General features: G+C 42.8%; 1 protein-coding gene across 24 annotated transcripts in view; it reads right to left on the bottom strand.

Annotated features, from left to right (window-relative positions):
- The window catches only part of DNAH14 (dynein axonemal heavy chain 14), a 459,746-nt gene that overhangs the window by 297,427 nt on the left and 142,426 nt on the right, over positions 1-19,893 (bottom strand). For all 24 annotated transcript variants that reach the window (XR_005596106.1, XM_039529958.1, XM_039529963.1 and 21 more), the window contains 5 exons: positions 16,450-16,849; positions 15,683-15,873; positions 15,159-15,404; positions 12,312-12,433; positions 10,409-10,580 (listed from right to left, as the gene is read on the bottom strand). Coding sequence is in view for 23 of the 24 variants with exons in the window: in XM_039529958.1 (XP_039385892.1) it covers positions 10,409-10,580; positions 12,312-12,433; positions 15,159-15,404; positions 15,683-15,873; positions 16,450-16,849 (1,131 nt within the window). In the remaining variant the exon portion in view is untranslated. The remainder of the gene's footprint in view (positions 1-10,408; positions 10,581-12,311; positions 12,434-15,158; positions 15,405-15,682; positions 15,874-16,449; positions 16,850-19,893) is intronic.

Here is a 19,893-nt window from a genome sequence, read left to right as displayed (position 1 = left end):
ACAAAATAACGGTTGGGGATGTGCAGATGCCTACAGTGATCCTCGGGGACCCGGCCTACCCGCTAATGCCCTGGCTCATGAAGCCCTATACAGGCGCCTTGGACAGTGAAAAGGAACTCTTCAACTACCGGCTGAGCAAGTGCAGAATGGTGGTGGAGTGTGCTTTCAGACGTCTCAAGGGGAGATGGCGGACCTTACTGACTCGCTCGGACATCAGCGAAAAGAATATCCCCGTAGTTATTGCTGCTTGCTGTGTGCTCCACAATCTCTCTGAGAGCAAGGGCGAGACCTTTTTGGCCGCTTGGGAGGTTGAGGCAAATCGCCTGGCTGCTGTTTACGATCAGCCAGACACCCGTGCCGAGAGAATATCCCAGCGGGAAGCGATATGCATCAGAGAGGCTTTGAAAGCGAGTTTCCTCGCAGAGCAGGGTAACCTGTGACTGTCCACTTGATTTTAAGAGAGCCTGATCATAAACCAAGTTTCCCCCACTTCCGAAGGACGTTTTAAAACTAAGGACATGTTTTAGTAATTAATAATAAATCTTTCGTTGACTTTGCATTTCTGTTTCTTGGTTGAATCATGGAAGCATTCTGTGCTGTGTAAGGTGTGCACTGATGGTGGGTTTGCAGGAAGGGGCGAGGGGTGCCGTCTTTGGATAGGGGTTAACATGACGGCTGTGGGTTTGGGCGTTGGAAGGGGTGAGGGGTGTGGGGGAAGGGTGAGTATCTGCCCCTGGATGAGGTCTCTTTTTGGGGCTCAGGGCACCAGGGAGGATCGTGACTACGGTCCAAGTGCATGTGAAGGGAAGCCTGCCTTTACATTCGGGGATGGCAGGCACCAGGACCCTGCACAAGCATACACATCAAGGAAAGACCTGGGGCAGCATACACCACACAGACTGTCCCTGGTGCCTAGTGACTGCAGTCTGTGTGTGCCCTGCAGTTGACCCTGCAGCCAAGTCTGTAGCATGGCACTGTGGGCTATGCACTGAAATTACAATTTCCCCCCCCCCACACACATACAACAACAGAAAGTCTTCTGACACCAGAAACGTGACGGAAACAGTCAGTAACACCAAACCGCTTTTGATAATGTAGTACACAGTGGGGGGTTTGAACTTGGAGTTGGGACTGGTTGATGCTGTAAGGAAAGAGCTTGTACAAATTTACAGCACGAGAGTTGTCTCGAACATTATCGGTGTGCTGCGGTGCAGGGACAGTTCTCACGGCCCCTACCGCCCCTCCTTCTTGTAACTTTGGGTGAGGGGGGGACAGGACTTCCTGGCGTTGGAGGGCGGTTGCAGATGCACTGCAGGGGGGCTCTCTCCTCCTGCCTGCGGTCTTGCAGAACATCTACAAGGCGCCGGAGCGTGTCCGTTTGCTCCCTCATTAGACCAAGCAGCGTTTGAGTCGCCTGCTGGTCTTCCTGCCGCCACCTATCCTCCCGTTCCAGGTGTGTGCGATGCTGCTGACATAGGCTCTCCCTCGACTGTCTCTGCTCTGCCGCCTCCGCTCTGGAGCTGGCCATCAGTTCCTGGAACATGTCGTCCCTAGTCTTTTTCTTTCGGCGTCTAATCTGAGCCAGCCTCTGCGAGGGGGATGCCGGGGCAGTCCGGGAAGGAGCCGAAGCTGTGTGATGCGAAAAAGTAGGTGATTTCCTTGAACAAATACATGTTTGCCAACAGTAAACACAGTCTAGTCAGTTTCAGTTAAGAAGACCAAACAGGGAACCAAGTCTCAGGAGATCTCGGAACTAGTCCGAGATTTCGGAATACGCTCTCATTGGCGGCGCGATTGCACTGGATAGCGCACAAGCGAGGAGAGACAGCTGCATCCCTCTTGCACAAAGTCCTGGTAAGCCTTACAGTACAGAGTGCTTATCAGTTAGTGCTTAGCTGTGCTCTCCTGCTGGAGGCAATGTGCAAAGCAGAAAAGATGACCGTTTTGCGGCCCCTCCCGCCAGTGCACGGGAAAGATCACTGTATGCTTTTCCTCTGTGGCCTCCAACACGTGGCTGTTAAGCGAGGGTCATTCTTATGCAAAGTAAAAGTCTGTTAAGCGAGGGTCATTCTTATGCAAAGTAAAAGTCTACCATTCACAATAGTAACAGTACACTAATTCCACTAATTAGATGCAGCACTTCCACAATGACATCACCCTGAGGCGTGTCAGGCGGACTCAGAGAGAGCGGATGCTAACAGAAGCCCTGCACAGACCAGGACCATACGCTGCCATGCTCGTCGAGGCGATGGTCCCCCTTTACCTGAGGATGGCCTGGCGCGGAAGAGTGTGCTTCAACGGAGCACCCAACAAGGCACCTCTACCAAGGAACCTCCTGCTGAGGCTTTTCCAGCTGCTCTCTGAGAGCTTTTTTGAACTGTCCCCAGAGGACTATTGCTCCATTCCTATCTGTGTAGACCTGCTGTTTGAATAGTTTCATATTTAAAAATTTTTATATAGTATTTCTATTTTTATATATATCCCTGTTTCTTAAAAAAATAAATGTTTCCCTGTTTGTACCACTTACCGCCTGATCCTTCCCCTGATTCCGAGTCCGGGTTAACGGGCGGGGACGGTTGGTAGGGGATCTCTGTGAGGGTGATGAAGAGATCCTGGCTGTCAGGGAAAGCGGGAGTGGGTTCGATGTCGCCTGCGCCGTCCTCAAAAGACCCTTCCTCATCTTCCCCATCGGCGAACAGGGAGGAGGAACTGTCCCGGTACACTATTCCATCCTCGGAGTCCACCGTCACTGGTGGGGCACTGGTGGCAGACCCACCTAGAATGGCATGCAGTGCCTCGTAGAAGCGGCATGTCTGGGGCTGGGCTCCGGAGCATCCGTTTGCCGCTCTGACTTTTTGATACCCTTGTCTTAGGTCCTTCACTTTCACGCGGCACTGCATCGCATCCCGGCTGTATCCTTTCTCTTTCATGGCTTTAGAGACCTTCTCGAAGGTCTTCGCGTTCCGCTTGTTGGAGCGCAGCTCGAGCACAGACTCCTCGCCCCACACAGCGATCAGATCCTGGACTTCCCGGTCAGTCCATGCTGGGGACCTCTTTCTATTCTGGGATTGCCCGGACTCCTCTGCTGGAGAGCTCTGCATCGTTGCAGGTGCTGCGGAGCTCGCCCCGATGTGCAACCAGAACGTCAGATTCAAACGCCCAGACAGGAAAATGAATTCAAATTTTCGCGGGTCATTTCCTGTGTGGCTGGCCAGAGAATCCAAGCTCGGACTGCTGTCCAGAGCGTCAACAGAGTGGTGCACTGTGGGATAGCTCCCGGAGCTGCTAAGTTCGATTAGCATCCACACCTAGCCTAATTCAAGCTAGCCATGTCGAATTTAGCGTTACTCCACCTGCCGGGGTGGAGTACCAAATTCGAACTAAAGAGCCCTCTAGTTCGAATTAAATGGCTTCCTGGTGTGGACGGTTGAGCGGTTAGTTAGAATTAACGCTGATAAATTCGAATTAAAGTCCTAGTGTAGACCAGGCCTTAGGTAAGTAAAACCAAATGCACAGATACAGAATGGGGGAAAACTGGCTTCGCAGTAGCACTGCTGAGAAGGAAGGAAAGCTTACTCACCTTGTGCAGTCACTGGTGTTCTTCGAGATGTGTGTCCCTGTGAGTGCTCCACTTTAGGTGGCGGTGAGTCCAACACCATCTATCAGAGATTTATGGTAGCAGCATCCGTGCAGGTCGCACATGTGCAGTAGACATCTCACGGTGCCGTTGGTGCCGCGTGTAGTGCATTCCTTCTCTACCACAGAGTCCTCACTGTGAACTCCGAAGTAGAGGGGAGGAGGGCAGGTAGTGGAGCACCCACAAGGGCACACATCTCGAAGAACTCCAGTGACTGCACAAGGTGAATAACCTTCCCTTTTCCTTTGAGTAGTGTCCCTGAGGGTGCTCCACTTTAGATGACTGTAGAGTAGTGCCCCTATGAGGGCGCTGGGGACTTCGGGTTCGTTTGAGTCATTGAAGTAAGTACCGTGAGGCCCCCTATGGCATCAGCCCTGGAGTCCTGTGTGACTACATAGTGCATTGTGAATGCGTGGATGGAGGCCCAGGTGGCCGCCTTACAGATATCTAGTATTGGAACGTTATTGGGGAATGCTACTAAAGTTGAAATGGACCTAGTAGAATGTGCTCTAATGTGCTCCAGTGGTTCTGTATTCCAGATATGGTAACACGTTTGAATGCATGTGAAAATCTATTTAGATAATCTCTGAGTGGATGTAGCACCTCCTTTCGAGCACTCAGTAGTAGAGATGAAAATTCTAGGGGATTTCCTGAAAGGTTTGGTTCTTTCAAAGTAGAAAGCTAGCACCCTTTTAATGTCTAGAGTGTGTAGGGCAGCTTCTGTTGGAGTACCATGAGGCTTAGAGTAGAATGTCGGTAGGTGAATAGATTGGTTCATGTGAAATGCTGAGGTTACTTTCGGTAAGAATTTAGGGTGTGGACATAGCGTGACCTTGTTCTTGAAGAATGTTGTGTATGGAGGATCTGCCATGAGCACTCCTATCTAGCTCACCCTTCTCGCTGAGGTAATGGTGACCAGGAAGGCTACTTTCATCAATAAGGTGGCTAATGGTTAATGGTAATGGTGACCGGCTGGCTAATGGTTCGAATGGTGGTCTAGTGAGGCATTTCAGTACCAGGTTGAGGTCCCATGTTGGAAGCGTTTTGTAGTTGGGTGTGCGAACATCAAAATTCCATCACTCCCTTGATGGAATGCTGAAATGGCTGCAAGATGGACTCTGACTGAGCTCATCGTTAAGCCAGTGCTTTTCAGCTCCAATAGTTATTCTAAGATGAATGGTAGTGGTGCTGAATCGCTCGTCAAGTGACTTCCTTGACACCTGACGGAGAACCTCTTCAGTTTTTGAAGGTAGGTATTTCTCGTAGTCAGTTTCCTGCTATTTAATAACACGTGTTTAACTTGTTCTGAGCAGGTTATTTTGTCATGGTGGAACCATTCAGGAGCCTTGCCTGTAAGTGGAGTATCTCCAGGTTTGGGTGGAGAGTGCAACCATTCTGTTGAGACAGCAGATCCAGCTGGCGAGGGAGAGCTCGCGGGTGCATATCGCCATATGTTACAGGTAAGGATACCATGCCTGTCTGGGCCATATCAGGACTATAAGGCTAACTTTGGACCTTGTATCTTGTGTATCACACGTGATATCACTGGTATTGGTGGAAATGCATACATGAGCTGTGCCTCCCATTTGATGAGGAAGGCGTCCCCTAATGACTGTAGTCCCAGTCCCGCTCTTGAGTAGAACATCACGCTTTTGCGATTTGTCAGGGATGCGAACAGACTGATGGTGGGAGTGCCCCACCATTTGAAGATTGAACTCAGGACCTCTTCATTCATCTCCCATTCATGCTCCTGAGAGAAATACCTGCTGAGCATGTCTGCTGTCGCATTGTAGCAGTGCTTGTTCCATGGCACCTACCTGTAGAAGATTATCGACTTCTTGTTGTAGTCGGTGCTCCTGAGAAGGGTTCCTGAAGAGGGATGGGGAAGGAGGTAGGGTAGGTGGGAAGGAGGTTAAGGGGATAGCATATCCCAACTTGATATCAAACAAATGGCTGTTAGAAGTTGTTATGGCCCAGATGTGGTAAAAGGGCCAGAGTCGATGGCCAAAAATTGGGGATGGGTCAGGTGTGAGTGCTGTTTCATGAGGGAGGTCATTCAAACCATCAACCAACTTTTCAAAATTGTGGTTTTGGAGGTGCTAACTGAGAAGATGGCACCCAAGATTGAGGTGTTTGCTGGTGTTGTGATCAATGATGTTGGCATTGGTTATCGTATGGTCGCTGTTGTTGTTGCCTGTTTGAGGAGTCTCTAGGTCTCTGATATGGTTGGTATCTCTTTCTCTCTGCAGGGGGGTTGTAAATCCCCAAAGTGCAGAGCATGGCCCGAAAGTCCTTCATTGAATGAAGCACCTTGTCTGTCTTCTATAAGAATAGTTGCTCCCAGTCAAAAGGTAAGTCCTCTAATTCTATCTGGAGTTCTTTTGGTATCCCTGAGACCTGAAGCCATGAGGCTTGGCGCATTGCTACAGCTGTGGCCCTCATTCTGGCTGCCGTGTCTGCTGTGTACAATGCCCCGATGGGCTGTTTTGGATAAGAGCTGGCCCTCAATGACAATGGCCTAGAATTTTGTCTGTTTTTTATCTGGGAGCTCATATGTGAACTGGGCAAGTTTCCCATAGTTGTCATAGTCGTATCTGGCCGGCAGTGCTGAATAATTGGCCACTCAAAACTGAAGGGTGCTGGAGGAATATACTTTGCATCCGAACAAGTCGAGTCTTTTGTGTTCTTTGTTATTGGGTGTAACCTTGAATTGTGGCTGTTTGCTAGGGTGACTTACTGCCTCAACAACTAGGGAGTTGGGAGGTGGGTGCACAAATAGAAGGTCTGCCCCCTTGAATGGTATGTAATATTTTCTATCCACTTTTTTGCAGGTGGGCGGAATAGAAGCAGGTGTCTGCCACACTATCGCCGCAGGATCCAAGATGGTCTTGTTGATGGAAAGGGCAATCTTGGAGGTAGATGCAGGTTGCAGTATTTGTACTAGCTTGTGCTGGTTTGTCTTTACCTCCTCTAGTGGGATGTTTTGAACAGCTCCTGAGCTGTTTAAAGTCATCTGCCAAGGTTGGCGGTGGGGGCATAATTGCCTCATCTGGGGAGGAAGGTGAATTGTGTACAGGAGATGTGTCATGGTCTGTGCCCATCTCTGAGTCCTCTCCCGCTCTCTGTGTCTCCAAGGATTGTGGTGTGGGAGATGCTGGGTTAGAGCGCAGTTTACATTTATGAGTTATGGATGGTCTAGAATGCTGACCCTATATGAGCTCCATGGTTCCCAATGCGCCCATTGCATTGGGAAAGCCATAAGAGGGTACATCCATGGGGGTCCACACCATGGTTGGTTCATCTGGTGTCTTGGACCCATGTGGTTCCACCCGGTCAGTGGGCCTTAGGTGAGGAGTGACATGGAGATATTGTCCCTGCATCTCCTCCTCCTCAATGGAGAACAGTGCCATGACTTCTGGGCTGTGATCTCCTCTGGAGCCTTTGGGGGAGCCCTCGGCAACGGGTATCGGTGAATGTGGTGCCGATGAGATTTCTAAGTCTCTCTGGTGCAGCAGAGACACTGTTGGTGCTGATTTCTGAGTAGTCAGTGCTGTGGGTGCTTTCCCTTTCATTGATGGAGTAAGTGCCAACCAATGGTGTTGTTTGGCTGGTGCCGTCAGTGCAGATTTTCTGGTGTCTACCAGTGCCGACCGAGTTGTTGGTGCTAGGGGTGGAGGCATGGTGCCTGAGACACTCAGTGCCGAGCTCTGTACCGGTGAGCTTGGTGCTGTGGAGGAGGCATGTTTTTGTCAGTGCTTCGACTCTGTTTCTTTTGCTCTGACTTCAGCAGTGCTGGCGGTCCTAGAGTGTCATAGGTGCTCACCCAAGAGTAAGATGGCATCAGGGATATCGACCTGGCAGGAAATCACCTCTCTGCGGAGACCTTTGAGCCCTCTTTTTTGGTTTTTCAGAGGGTAGGTCTCCTTTTCCATCTTGAGGAGTGCCCAGAGAGGCTGTTTGCTTGTCCACCTCAGGCTGGAGGGACTTCCCCATCAAGATCATTTTAAGCTGGGGATCCCTGTCCCGTCGGGCTCTGGCTTTCAGGTTGCTGCAGTGGGGACATTTCTGGGGAATATGCCCCTCACCCAGGCAGTGTATGCATAAAGAACGTCTGTCTGAAACGAGCATGGTATCGTGGCAGGAGCCGCATTGTTTGAAGCATGGAGACCCCAGCATTTTAACTAGTAACCGTCCCTCATGGGGAGGTTGTCTAATGAACTAACAAGAATTTTTTTTTTCTAACCCTGACACTAATTCTAACTCTCTCTGTAACAACTTATCTAAATATGTATCTAAAAGTTATTTCTTAACAGTTTTAGGGAAAACGGCTAACACTGCCTCTTCGCTCTGTCTTCAGCCAAGGACAGTTGAGAAGGAACTGGAGGGCTTGGGTCGCGCATGTGCTACATGCGGCACCAACAGCACCACAAGATGCCTACTTTGCACATGCAACTCACGCAAACACTGCTACCATAAATCTCCAACTGACAGCACTGGGACGCACCACCACCTAATGTGGAGTACCCACAGGTACACTACTCGAAGAAGAACTCGGAATTGTGGTAGAACACAACCTCAACATGAGTCAGCCATGTGATGCTGCTGGGAAAAAAAAGAAAAAAAAAGAGCAAATGCAATTTTAGGTTGCATTAAAAGCGGCACAGCATGCAAATCATGGGAGCTGATAGTACCGCTCTACTTGGTGCTGGTTCAGCCTGAGCTGGTGCACTGTATCTAATTTTGGTCACAAATGTATAGAAAGGATGTAGAGACACTGGAAAGGATCCAGAGGTGAACAACAAAGATGATTAAAGGGATGGAATGCAAGCTATTTGAGCAAAGTCTGAATGAACTGGGTATGCTTAGTTTGGAAAAGAGCAGATTAAGGGGGGACAGGATAGTTGTCTTCAGATACTTGAAAGGCTGCCATAAAAAAGATGAAGAAAAGTTGTTCTCTTTTGCCACAGAGGCAGAACAAGAGGCAATGGGTTCAAACTACAGCATAGCAGATTTAGATTAAATCTCAGAAAAAACTTCCTAACTGTAAGAACAGTAGGATAATGGAACAGACTGCCTCAGGAGGTTGTTGAAGATTTTTCATTGGAGATTTTCAAGAGGAGACTGCATAGCCATCTGTCTTGGATAGTTTAGACACAACAAATCCTGCATCTTGGCAGGGGGTTAGACTAGATGACCTTTGTGGTCCTTTCTAACCCTATGATTCTATTATTAGTCATTGAGTAAAAAAAACTGCATGTAAATGAAAAAACATGAACTTGGATCATAATTTACTACTTAACTGCAACTTATTTTCTATGAACGGCAGATCCAGCTCCTTCAGATGTTATATAATCTTGATGGCTGTCATTCTTGGCAAAATGTCATGGCTTTACATCATTCATCCTACTCAGAGTCAACATAAAACATGTAGCTATCGTGTAAATCAGGCCATAGCCTCATGCCAGCACCCAAGCCAACTAGCCTGGCAGAGTGCTGGGCTGAAGACTACCTTTTTGTCCCTGCAACAGGTTAGAGATCCATGCAAAGATGGATCCTCTGTCTGTTACCCTCTCCCAGCCTTCTCATCATGCAGACAGTCAAACCCAACCCTTCCTCAAGGAGCAGACTTGTATAAGTTTTACTGCCAAGGCACAGATTTGCCTCATCACTGATGCACAAAATACAGTTACGAATTTTATGTACACACCAACCTTAACACAAGATCACATAAGTGAGGAAATGCAAAGTTAGGGCACCTAAAATGACATACCCTCACCCTTCCAAAAAGAGTCACATGCCTCACTATAGAACTACCACCATACAACATAGACAATGCACTACAACTTCTGTTCTGCCCCAGTAGGGATGGCAGACCTGGGGACAAGAGCCAGTGTTGTATTCCTTTCCTGAGCCATTCAAAAGGGCTTCTGCATAACACATCAGACAATAGGAGAAGCCAACATAAGACATTTTCTCTGCCAGCTAACTGTTGCACAAAAGGTTTCAGTTATGACAAGTAACACTAATTTTTTTTCTTTATTAATAATTATGCAACTATAGAGAGACCGCCCCAAAGCCAATTATGTATCAATTTCTGAGTTTCTACTGTACTTAGTTTTTAAGCTACAGAAGCCCAGAAAATTGTGAGACTTAAAATGTCAACTTTTTAATGCCAACTTTAAGTTAGAACTCAGAAACAAATACATGGATTTGTTTGAAAATCCTCTGAAAATGCAGACAAAACTTACTCAAAACTTACGTGCTGAAAATTTGAGGCAGACAAACTTTTTCATATAAAAAACAGAGGTTGAACTCTTACTGTAATTGCAAAATACAGCCCAGTCTTACACATGAAGTTGTAAGCACTACACATTATCTAGCACTTCTGTGTACAGTAAAATCTGGGTTTACTTCATTAGTGAGACTTTTAAAGGGATTTTACCTTTTACTACTATTTAGATATAAACTGAAGCTTAGTTAACTCTCATAAGTGATTTATGACTTCATTAGACTTTTATTTTGAAGGGATACAAATGAATCTGTAGAGAGTCATGTCCAAAGATATGTTCAGGATGTTTGTTCTTTGAACATGGTATGTTTAGGTTGTTATTTCCAAATATCTCACTCAAACCCACAATTAATTACAGATTCTTATACTATTTGTTTAGTTTTTTTATCACAAAGTTTTACTAAGGAAAAAGCACTGGTTCGCAGCATGGTTTAGTGGATAGGGAACAGGGCTGGAAGTAGGGAGATCAGGTGCGGTTTTACCTCAAGAGACTTCTGTATTTTTTCAAGATGTGCATTGTTGGTCTGCAGCATCTCAAGGACTCCTGCAGTTGTGGCTGCCCTAAGAGCATTTGGGTTATCCTCTGTACACGCCATTATCTCTTTCCATTTGTTATTGACCTGAGAGAAAATACTTGCTTCTGCTGGAAGCTGCCTATTTAAATCACAGATCATATTAGAGATCAATTTATAGAATGCAGCATTCAAATATACCTAATTGTGAATTTTGTCAATTTATTTTCCCTACAGCCTTTATACTGCTTCCACAGACTCACATTTTGGAATCACATGTTGAGCCACACAGAGTCAGGGTAGCATGCCTCATCACAGGTTAGTCAGTCAATCTATCTATTTAGGCACATATGTCTCTCTTACAATTAGTATCTGAGTGCCTGAATGTGCACTAATCACTGCCAAAACCTCTATAATAAGATGTACAGGCAACATATCCCCTGAATTCCTGACCAAGATAAGAGAAGATACTATGGCGAGAAAGATGAATGTGGATTTGGGTGAAAAAAAATATTCAGAAAATTGTAGTAAACAGGAAGTAACCTAGTTTTTTCTCTTCATGTAATTTGTGGCAAATTGCCAGCACTATTATGATGGGTCTCGCACTTTCTCTTCTTTGGGGAGGGGGGTTCAGGGCACCATTTCTTGCCCCTAAATTGGAATATTAATTGCCCCACTAGTGTTCTAGAGGAGGGGAGTGGAGAGGGAGGGACCTGGGCCCACCATCTACTCCAGGTCCCAGCCCAGGGGCCCTGAGGATAGCGGTGAACTACTTGAACTGACGGTTCCTTCCTCTGGGCTACTTCCCTCTCCTGCCCTTCAGCTTGTGGGGGGCTTCCTGCCCTCCCTCTGCACAAGCCAGGTGCCCCTTACCTAGGGTCTAGGACTTCTTAGCCCACCGCACTTCTCCAAACTGTTCTCTGCTCCAACACCAATTCTTTCTGCTCCAACTCCTCCAAACTGTTCTCTGCTCCAACACCAATCCTTTCTGCTCCTACTCCCACACTGTCTGATTGAAGCAAGGGTTTTTATCATGTGACTGACTGCAGGTGGTCTAATTTTGTCTAATTGGCTTCAGGTGCTCTAATTGGCATCAGGTGCTCTAGTTAATCTATAGCAAACTTTCTTCCCCTTACAGGGGATAAGGCTCCCTTCTAACCCTCTCCTGCTGCCCTCTGGCCATGCTGTATCACAAATTGCTTCACTCATCACCATATCTGGAAGCTAGCCAAAAATAAAAAATAATCATACAAAGATAAGATAAAGGTTACTGTAATTAAAAATAGACTGCAGTATTGTTTTACTGAAGTGGGCATGTAATCTAGCCTCTTAAGCCTTAGCTTTTAAAACTGCATTTTATAGACATCTGAGTTAAACTGGTGCAAAACCATGTGTGAACACTCTTATTTCAATTTAAACCTGGTTTATGTCAATTTAGTATACCTTGATATCCAATTAAGCTAATTAAAAGAACGTGTACACAGGGTTTGCAGTAGATTAATTGAATCAGTTCAAAAATCACATTTTTTTTTAAATTGGTACAATCCTGAATAGAGAAAAGGGCAAAATCTTTTAACTTTCTTTTCAAACTATTTATATCGTGGTTGATTTTATAAAATAGAGCTCCCTGACATTTAGTGTGCCAGTACTACTGAATCTCCCTAGCATTGTGCCCCATCCTAGAATGTTAAACTTCATCATTTCACAATCTAGCTATCCACTCATCTGTGTTTTTTGTCTCATGCATCACCATGATATCCTCCCTTAAAAATTAGTCACTATTTCTTAAATGCTTGAACATACTTGAGGTTCAGTTCTCTGATCTGCTAAGATCACTTTGCCCTGAGATAATGTGATATGCATTCATATATACCTTTGTATTTCTGGAGCATGAAAGATTGGTTCCAGGTAAATCCAATTCCTTTGGCAAGTCAACCATTCCTCCAGGGTGCGAGAGAAGAGATTTAACTTATGATCCCATGCATCTACAAGGTTCTACCAAAAAAATAGAATAATATAAAGTAAAATCTAAGCTTGGTGGAAATTCTTACTTCTGCAAGATGTTACCTAAGGACTCCAAAACAAAATTTTGATGGAGTTTTAAGCAGACTATAGCATAGTATTAAATACAAAATTTCCACACTTTTATATAATGTGACAAAAAACCTACTTAGGAGTTAATTATTTGTATCTGAAAAAGGCTTACTAAGATATGTCATAAGTTTGTTTTATATTATGTTTCAATAATAATAATACATAAGAGTATGAAGAAAATAGCTATCACTCAGCTGGAAATCTTTTCATTTCCGGGCACTGGCATGAATTAAAATTTAACTGTATTTGTAGTGGTATAAATTATGGAGCTGAATCCTGCTTTCCTTGCTCATAAATTAACCTCACTGTTAGTTAGCGTTCACTGAAGCCAATAGAACAGTAACGGAAATTTTGTAAACCTATTTCTACAAACTTAACAAGTATACACGTTCATATTTGCTTTAAACAAAGGGCAAACAGAATTTTGCAAGATGATCCAAAGAAGACCTAGTTACTATATCTGGTTTCTTTTTGATATACTGATACAGCTGCAATACCCAGCTGCGTATGTTTTTAATAATAATCAATCAGTTCTAGGAGCTATAAATTAAAGCCATTTACAGTTGCAATCTGGGCTGAGACTCAAAACTATAAATCATGCCCAGCTATATAAATAATTGGACTCCTTAAAAATAACTAAAACTGTGATTCAAAATGTCACATTTGAGATGTAAGAGCAAGATTCATATAATTAAAAGAAACCAAAATAATCTATATTGCTGAGGACCTATTTGAAGGCAGAAAAAGTGAAAAAATAGACTACAAAACATACTGTCAACTGAATTTGCATATATTCATCTTAATTTGTTTCATACATATGATTAATTACTTTACAAAGGGCATGATTTGATAAGCACTCTGCACACAATTCAGATTTTAGCTCTATAATTCATGCATACTGCAAAATACTATGGGACAAAATCCTTACTCAAACTCTCATGGACTTGAAGACAGGACTACGTTAAAAACTACAGGACGCTAGTCTTATGTAGTCTGCTATTCTGTGTCCATTACTGCACCATCTTAGCATTTGAGACTCCTTTGATGATTACTCTTCTTTCCTTTCTTCCCCTCTTTATAGAAGTCATATGGGTCTTTTTCTTTGTCCTTTTTTCTTCTTTCACTATACCTAGGTAACCTCATCCACTCTTACAGCTTCAGCATCTTTATCCTAATGAACAAGTCGCCTTTTCCACACCTATGTCCCTTTTCTCTCCAGTCCCACATCCCAACTGATTTCTCCAGCGTATCCTCCTGAAGCTTACCACGGCTAAAATCTATCCTCCTAAGTCATAATTTCCCACCCCCATCCATTTTTTTGGTTGTGTTATCAACACCACCATCCTCCCAATCACCCAGGCTCAAACCCTGGGGCCATTTTAACTCCTTTCTCCTTCCCATGCATTCAGGCCATGTCTAAATCTTTTTTTTTCTTTCTTCACAGCACACCACAAATCAATCCCTTTCTCTCTGCCTGACAGCTACAACACTCATTCATGCCCTCATTGTGCATATTGATTATTATAATCACCTTCTTAAGCCTCTGCGACATATATATTGACTCCCTTCAGTCCATCCAAAACATATGTTAGTGGCAATCTTCCTCCCACATCAATCTAGCCATGTTACCATACTTCACTCTTGAATCATTCCACTGATTCACCCTTGACCACCAAAATTTCTTATTCTCATCTTCAAGTGCACAACTCCACTCTGGCCTATGTCTCTGACCACTTTTACCACATTCCTCCTTGTCCCAGTGATTCCATGCCTTGTTAATCTTCTCCTACTACTTCCATCTGTACATTTTTCCATGTATGAAATGCCCTGCCCCCAATCTAGCTCACCTTTCCTCATTTCAATCCCCTCTTCAATTCTCATATAATTAGAAAATGGTCATTGCAGAAAACTTACATTTAAGTATAGCTCAATAATGCTGAAAAAAAGTGTTACTAAAGTACAGCACTAAATGATCTTTGAAAAGAGCTCATATCATTTGTATGGTTTAACTATAGTTGCACACAAAGTTAGATGCATCCAAATATAGTGCCTGCCTTTTCAAATCATTGTGATTAGACAAATTCACATAAGTCATGGAAGTCTGGACAGAAAGCTAAGGAGGAATTGGATGCTTTAGAAGCTAAATGCTCTTCTCTCACTCTTTTTCCTGTGGATCTATGCTGTGGAAAGATCTAGCTTCTCTTCTAGCTTGGACAGGGTTGAAAAGTGACCACATATTCAGTAGTGCTACCAAAAAGCAGCTGTTTAATAACAAAAATAAATCTAACCAGGACTAATCACTGCTGAGTAGAAAAACTGCCAAAAAGTTAATCAAATAAATCACATACAGTATACAGTAACTGCAGTGCAAATGCTGCTAATGGTCTTGTGGAGACAGAACTTCTGAGAAGTTCTATGAAGACCCTCCTAACTAGAAGCTCTGCAACTATTTACAGCAACACACATACAGTAATAAATACCTTTAGAAAAGGTTTACTGCCAAGCTTTGAAAGTAAAAAGAAAGTAAACATCAAAGATACTATTTATTTTAGTTGTACACCACTTGCACAGGTTTTCCGCAAACTTTATTCTCCAAACATACACAAATGTCACAAGTAATCTTTACCTTAATTGGCCCAACATAGCAAGAACCCTTAATTGTTGAAATTGTTACTTGAGATTCTTCTAACTGAGCCATTATATCTTCAGCAGATGAAATAATCATGAAAGTTGAAGTTTCAGAGCGGTGAGGAGACAAATGGAAATTAGTTTTATTCCAAAGGTTAATTATCTTATTCAGCATTATTTCAAGGGTGGCTTCATTGGTTGCTGTTACTGATACATCAGTGATTTCTTTCTCGTACTGAAACAACTAAAGTAGAAAACTGTATTACGCGGGGTTGAACAATAGATAAACAAGTGATAATACAGATATTATACTAAATAACTGGAGTATAAATTTCTGCAAAATATACAATATCCCTATTAAAGCTGCAGAAGTGGAGTAGTAGTAGCCGTAGATTGGACTATATATTTAAAAGCTAATGTAAACCTTCAATCAGAAGTACAGCTGTAATAAACCAATTATAACCACATTTTACAACAAAAAATGTTAATGAGTCAGGTATAAATAATGCAACATATATTTACATTGAGTTGCAGAACATTCTCCAGCGTAAACTTTTTATCCCAAGAAATGGATTGCCCAATAATATACTGTATAGCCTCCCAATGCCTTGGTTGAAGATATGGACTTCTTAAAAACACAATCACAGATAGGCCTTCTTTAAAATCCGTTAGTGACTGCTTCAGACCTATTATAATATTATTTTCTGGTAAACCTTGGAAAATATAAAATGTTTGCAATATATCAGACTTATTTCAATCTGCGTAAGCAGACACAACATTACTATTAAGTATATATAACACAAGATATTTCTGTAATTATTTTTCTTTAGCATCTTACTGTGCTCCATTATCATATTATTTTTTCCATTGGCATCACTTATAAGAACATATTAAAATACAATAATGAAACATATCTATAGTTTTTTAATTTTATTTTATTCAAATGGTCATCGCTTTTTGAATAATTTGGACATCAATAGCCTCATGTTCTACGATTTGAAGAAGTCCAAACCCCTCTTTATCTCCCACAAAAGGAGAAGAACCAGGAATATTCTTTAAGTTTAAAGCTACTATAAGTGCACCACCAATTCAATGTCTTTGCGTCTCATAATTTGATTTTGTAGAATAAGGAAACAGTGGTGAAAATCATTGCAGACCTATTAAAAACTGGCATTATTCTAATTTACACCAGTTAAGGATCTAGCCCATAATTTCTAAATATTTTCTTTCCCTCAATACATTGATGAATGGCTATAAGCCTCAAACACTAGCAATTTTAGTATTTTTACCTTTTTCTAGAATCTGTATTGTCTGCATAAATCTGTTAACGTCCTTTTGTATTAAATCTACATCAATGTTCTCAAAAAGTGTATGTTTCCACCTAAAAGAAAGCTTCCCCCATTCCTCTAGTAAGTCCCACAAGAGTTTTCGCAAAGATAATTCACTTTCAATTTTAGAGAGCTCTTTATTCACTCTCTGAGAACTTGAGTCTCCAACTTGACTCTTCTGTGACACCCTTTCCAACGACAATGATCGCATGTCAGCAATGGAACTGTCAAAGAGATCCTGGTAATTTGCATAACTTCTGGATTTGTTAGAAATAACTGCAGCTTCTTCCACAAGGCTTTGGATCATCTCTTTAGCTGTCTTAGGTGATGTTTTGCTAAGGAGGAGAACTGGATTTCTCACCTATGTGACATAAAAATGTGTTAAAATGTGTTCTAAAAATGTCAAAGTACAGAGCCTACTATTAGTAACCAATTACAGTACTCGTATAAAACTTTTTAAATATTTGCAAAATCAAATATCTGAAAAAGCATTCAATTCTTTATGAATTTCTACCTTTTACCACATCATTTAGTTATTGTTTGTTCTGCAGCATGCACATGCAACCTACCAAAAATCTACACTTACTAGAGGAAGAAAGCGGTATATGTAAGTCTTAAATTTATTTATTTATTTTTATTATTGTGACATTATGCCAGAAAGGGTTAAGCAACTAGCAGGCTAATTGACCCAAATTCAACATTTAGAGACATATTAGAAGATAATGATTGTCACAATATATGTAAACACACAAAACCACAAAGTTCCTCCTCTACCTTGGTGGGTCCTGCGCTTATTGGCAGATTTACTTGCCTCACAGATTTACCCTGAGGGTCAGGAAACAGCCCAGAGACCTTCCCCTCTGGTAGAAGCCACAGTCCAGGTCAATTCCTCCTGTGTTTGATCAGGAGTTGGGAGGTTTGGGGGGAACCCAGGCCCGCCCTCTACTCCGGGTTCCAGCTGCAGCTGTCTAGAGTGCCTCCTGGTACAGTTGTACAACAGCTACAACTCCCTGGGCTACTTCCCCATGGCCTCCTCCCAACACCTTCTTTGTCCTCACTGCCGGACCTTCCTCCTGATGTCTGATAACGCTTGTACTTCTCAGTCCTCCAGCAGTATGCCTACTCACTCTCAGCTTCTTGCATGCCTCTTGCTCCCAGTTCCTCGCACACGCTTCCTCTCCTCTGGCTCCCTCTAGCCTGACTGGAGTGAGCCCTTTTATAGCATCAGAGGGGCCTTAATTAGAGTCAGGTGCTTAACTGGCTCACCTGACTCTTAGCAGGTTAATTTGAGTCAGGTGTTCTCATTAGCCTGGAGCAGCCCCTGCTCTGGTCACTCAGGGGACAGAAAACTGCTTATCCAGTGGCCAGTATATCTCCCTTCTGCTACTCTGCTGTTCCCAACTGGCATGAATCTATCACAATATATTGTTAGAGGCTGACAATATAACCAAACCTTTCCCCTCTATAGGCAGTATTTTGTTAATCCAGATGTTAACATTTACATGAACTGTGAATGTAGTAATATCACTGTCTTAATTTCTCTTTGAACTATGTAGTAAACTACCTGTAAATGGCAGATGGGCAGTTGCTTTATGTTAATCCATGTAGCTAATTACCGGTGCTGCTTAGGAAATAGGAAGGCTACTTCAAAGCTATGATAATTGCCTATTGTTCACCAAAGGACAACACTCTGTCAAGAAGCTACTAGACAACTATAAAAAGAACTCTAGAGCCCTGATCCTGTCATCTCAGATATGCTTAAGCTCCATCAGGGGAAGTTTGAGTCGCAAGATTGAGGTCTCCAGTCCCTTCTAGATCACCCTGATATTGAACATTGGACTGTAACCTATGGACTAATTCTGAAAGAACTCTTTGCCATCTTTAAAGGTCACTATCTCTACTATGAAACTGGCTGAAGAACTCTACTCATATCTGTATGCATAATGATCTTTTAACCAATACTCTCTCTACTTTTTAAATAAATTTTAGTTTAGTTAATAAGAATTGGCTGTAAAAATGTATTTGGGTAAGAGCTAAGATATTCATTAATCTGGTGGGTAATGTGTCCGATCCTTTGGGATTGGTATAACTTTTTACATGATGAACAAGATTTTCAGTGATCTTCATCATATTTGACTTTGATGTCTGGCTGGGAGTCCAAAGCTGTGTTGCTTTAAGGGAGCTGAGTTTTGGTTTCTGGGTAACCAGTAAGGTATTATAGCATTTTTGTTGCTGGTTTGGTGATTTTAAGTATCAGAATACCCACCAGTTTGGGAGATCGTCTGCTCCATTTTTTGGAGTTTGCCCTAATTCAGCAACCTCAGCATGATCCCCCTGGCATCCCAGTCACAATTATTAATGACTTTTTTATGCATTAGTATTGCACTAGCTGTGTTTAGCCCATGGGCAACTCAACCAGTATGTTATGTTCAGAGAGAAAACATTTTAAGAAATTTGGTTCAAATTTTGAACTAACGTTTCTTGTGTGCACATCCATATCACTTTAAGTGCATGCATGGTGTGCATTATTAACTAGTTTATTTTTCAGATGTTTCCATTTTCCAAAAATGAAGTCGGTGACAATAATTGAAAACGTTAGTTGTATCTCTATATTTCCATAATGTTTTGACCCCAATTCAGCAAAACACTTAAGCATGTGCTTAACTTTAAGCATGTTTTAAGTCCAACCTGATTCAGCAAAGTACTTAAGCACATGTTAAAGCTCCATTAAACGTCTATTAACATCCACTTATGCCTTGATGCCTATAAAACACTTGACTATTCTTAGGAAGCTGCTGTGCTGTGACCAATGTTTAACATGCTAATAATAGGATAAGATAGGATTAAAATTAAAAATGATCTGGACAAACTGGAAAAATGGTCTGAAGTAAACAGGATGAAATTCAATAAGGACAAATGCAAAATACTCCACTTAGGAAGGAACAATCAGTTGCACACATACAAAATGGGAAATGACTGCCTAGGAAGGAGTACTGCGGAAAAAGATATGGGGGTCATAGTGGATCACTACCTAATATGAGTTAACAGTGAAACACTGTTGCAAAAAAAAAAAAAAAAAAAAAAAAAAAAACCCACACACACACATAATTCTAGGATGTATTAGCAGGAGTATTGTAAGCAAGACACCAGATGTAATTCTTCCGTTCTACTCCATGCTGATTAGGCCTCAACCAGAGTATTGTGTCCAGTTCTGGGCACCACATTTCAGAAAAGATGTGGACAAACTGGAGAAAGTCCAGAGAAGAGCAACAAAAATTATTAAAGGTCTAGAAAACATGACCTATGAGGGAAGATTGAAAAAATTGGGTTTTTTTAGTTTGAAGAAGAGAAGACTGAGAGGGGACATGATAGCAGTTTTCAAGTACATAAAAGGCTGTTACAAGG

This window comes from Mauremys reevesii, linkage group 3, assembly GCF_016161935.1.
Source record: "Mauremys reevesii isolate NIE-2019 linkage group 3, ASM1616193v1, whole genome shotgun sequence".
In the NCBI taxonomy this organism is placed as follows: Eukaryota; Metazoa; Chordata; order Testudines; family Geoemydidae; genus Mauremys; species Mauremys reevesii.
The sequence above is the reverse complement of the archived record's forward strand: the minus strand, read 5'-3'. Positions and strand labels throughout refer to the sequence as shown.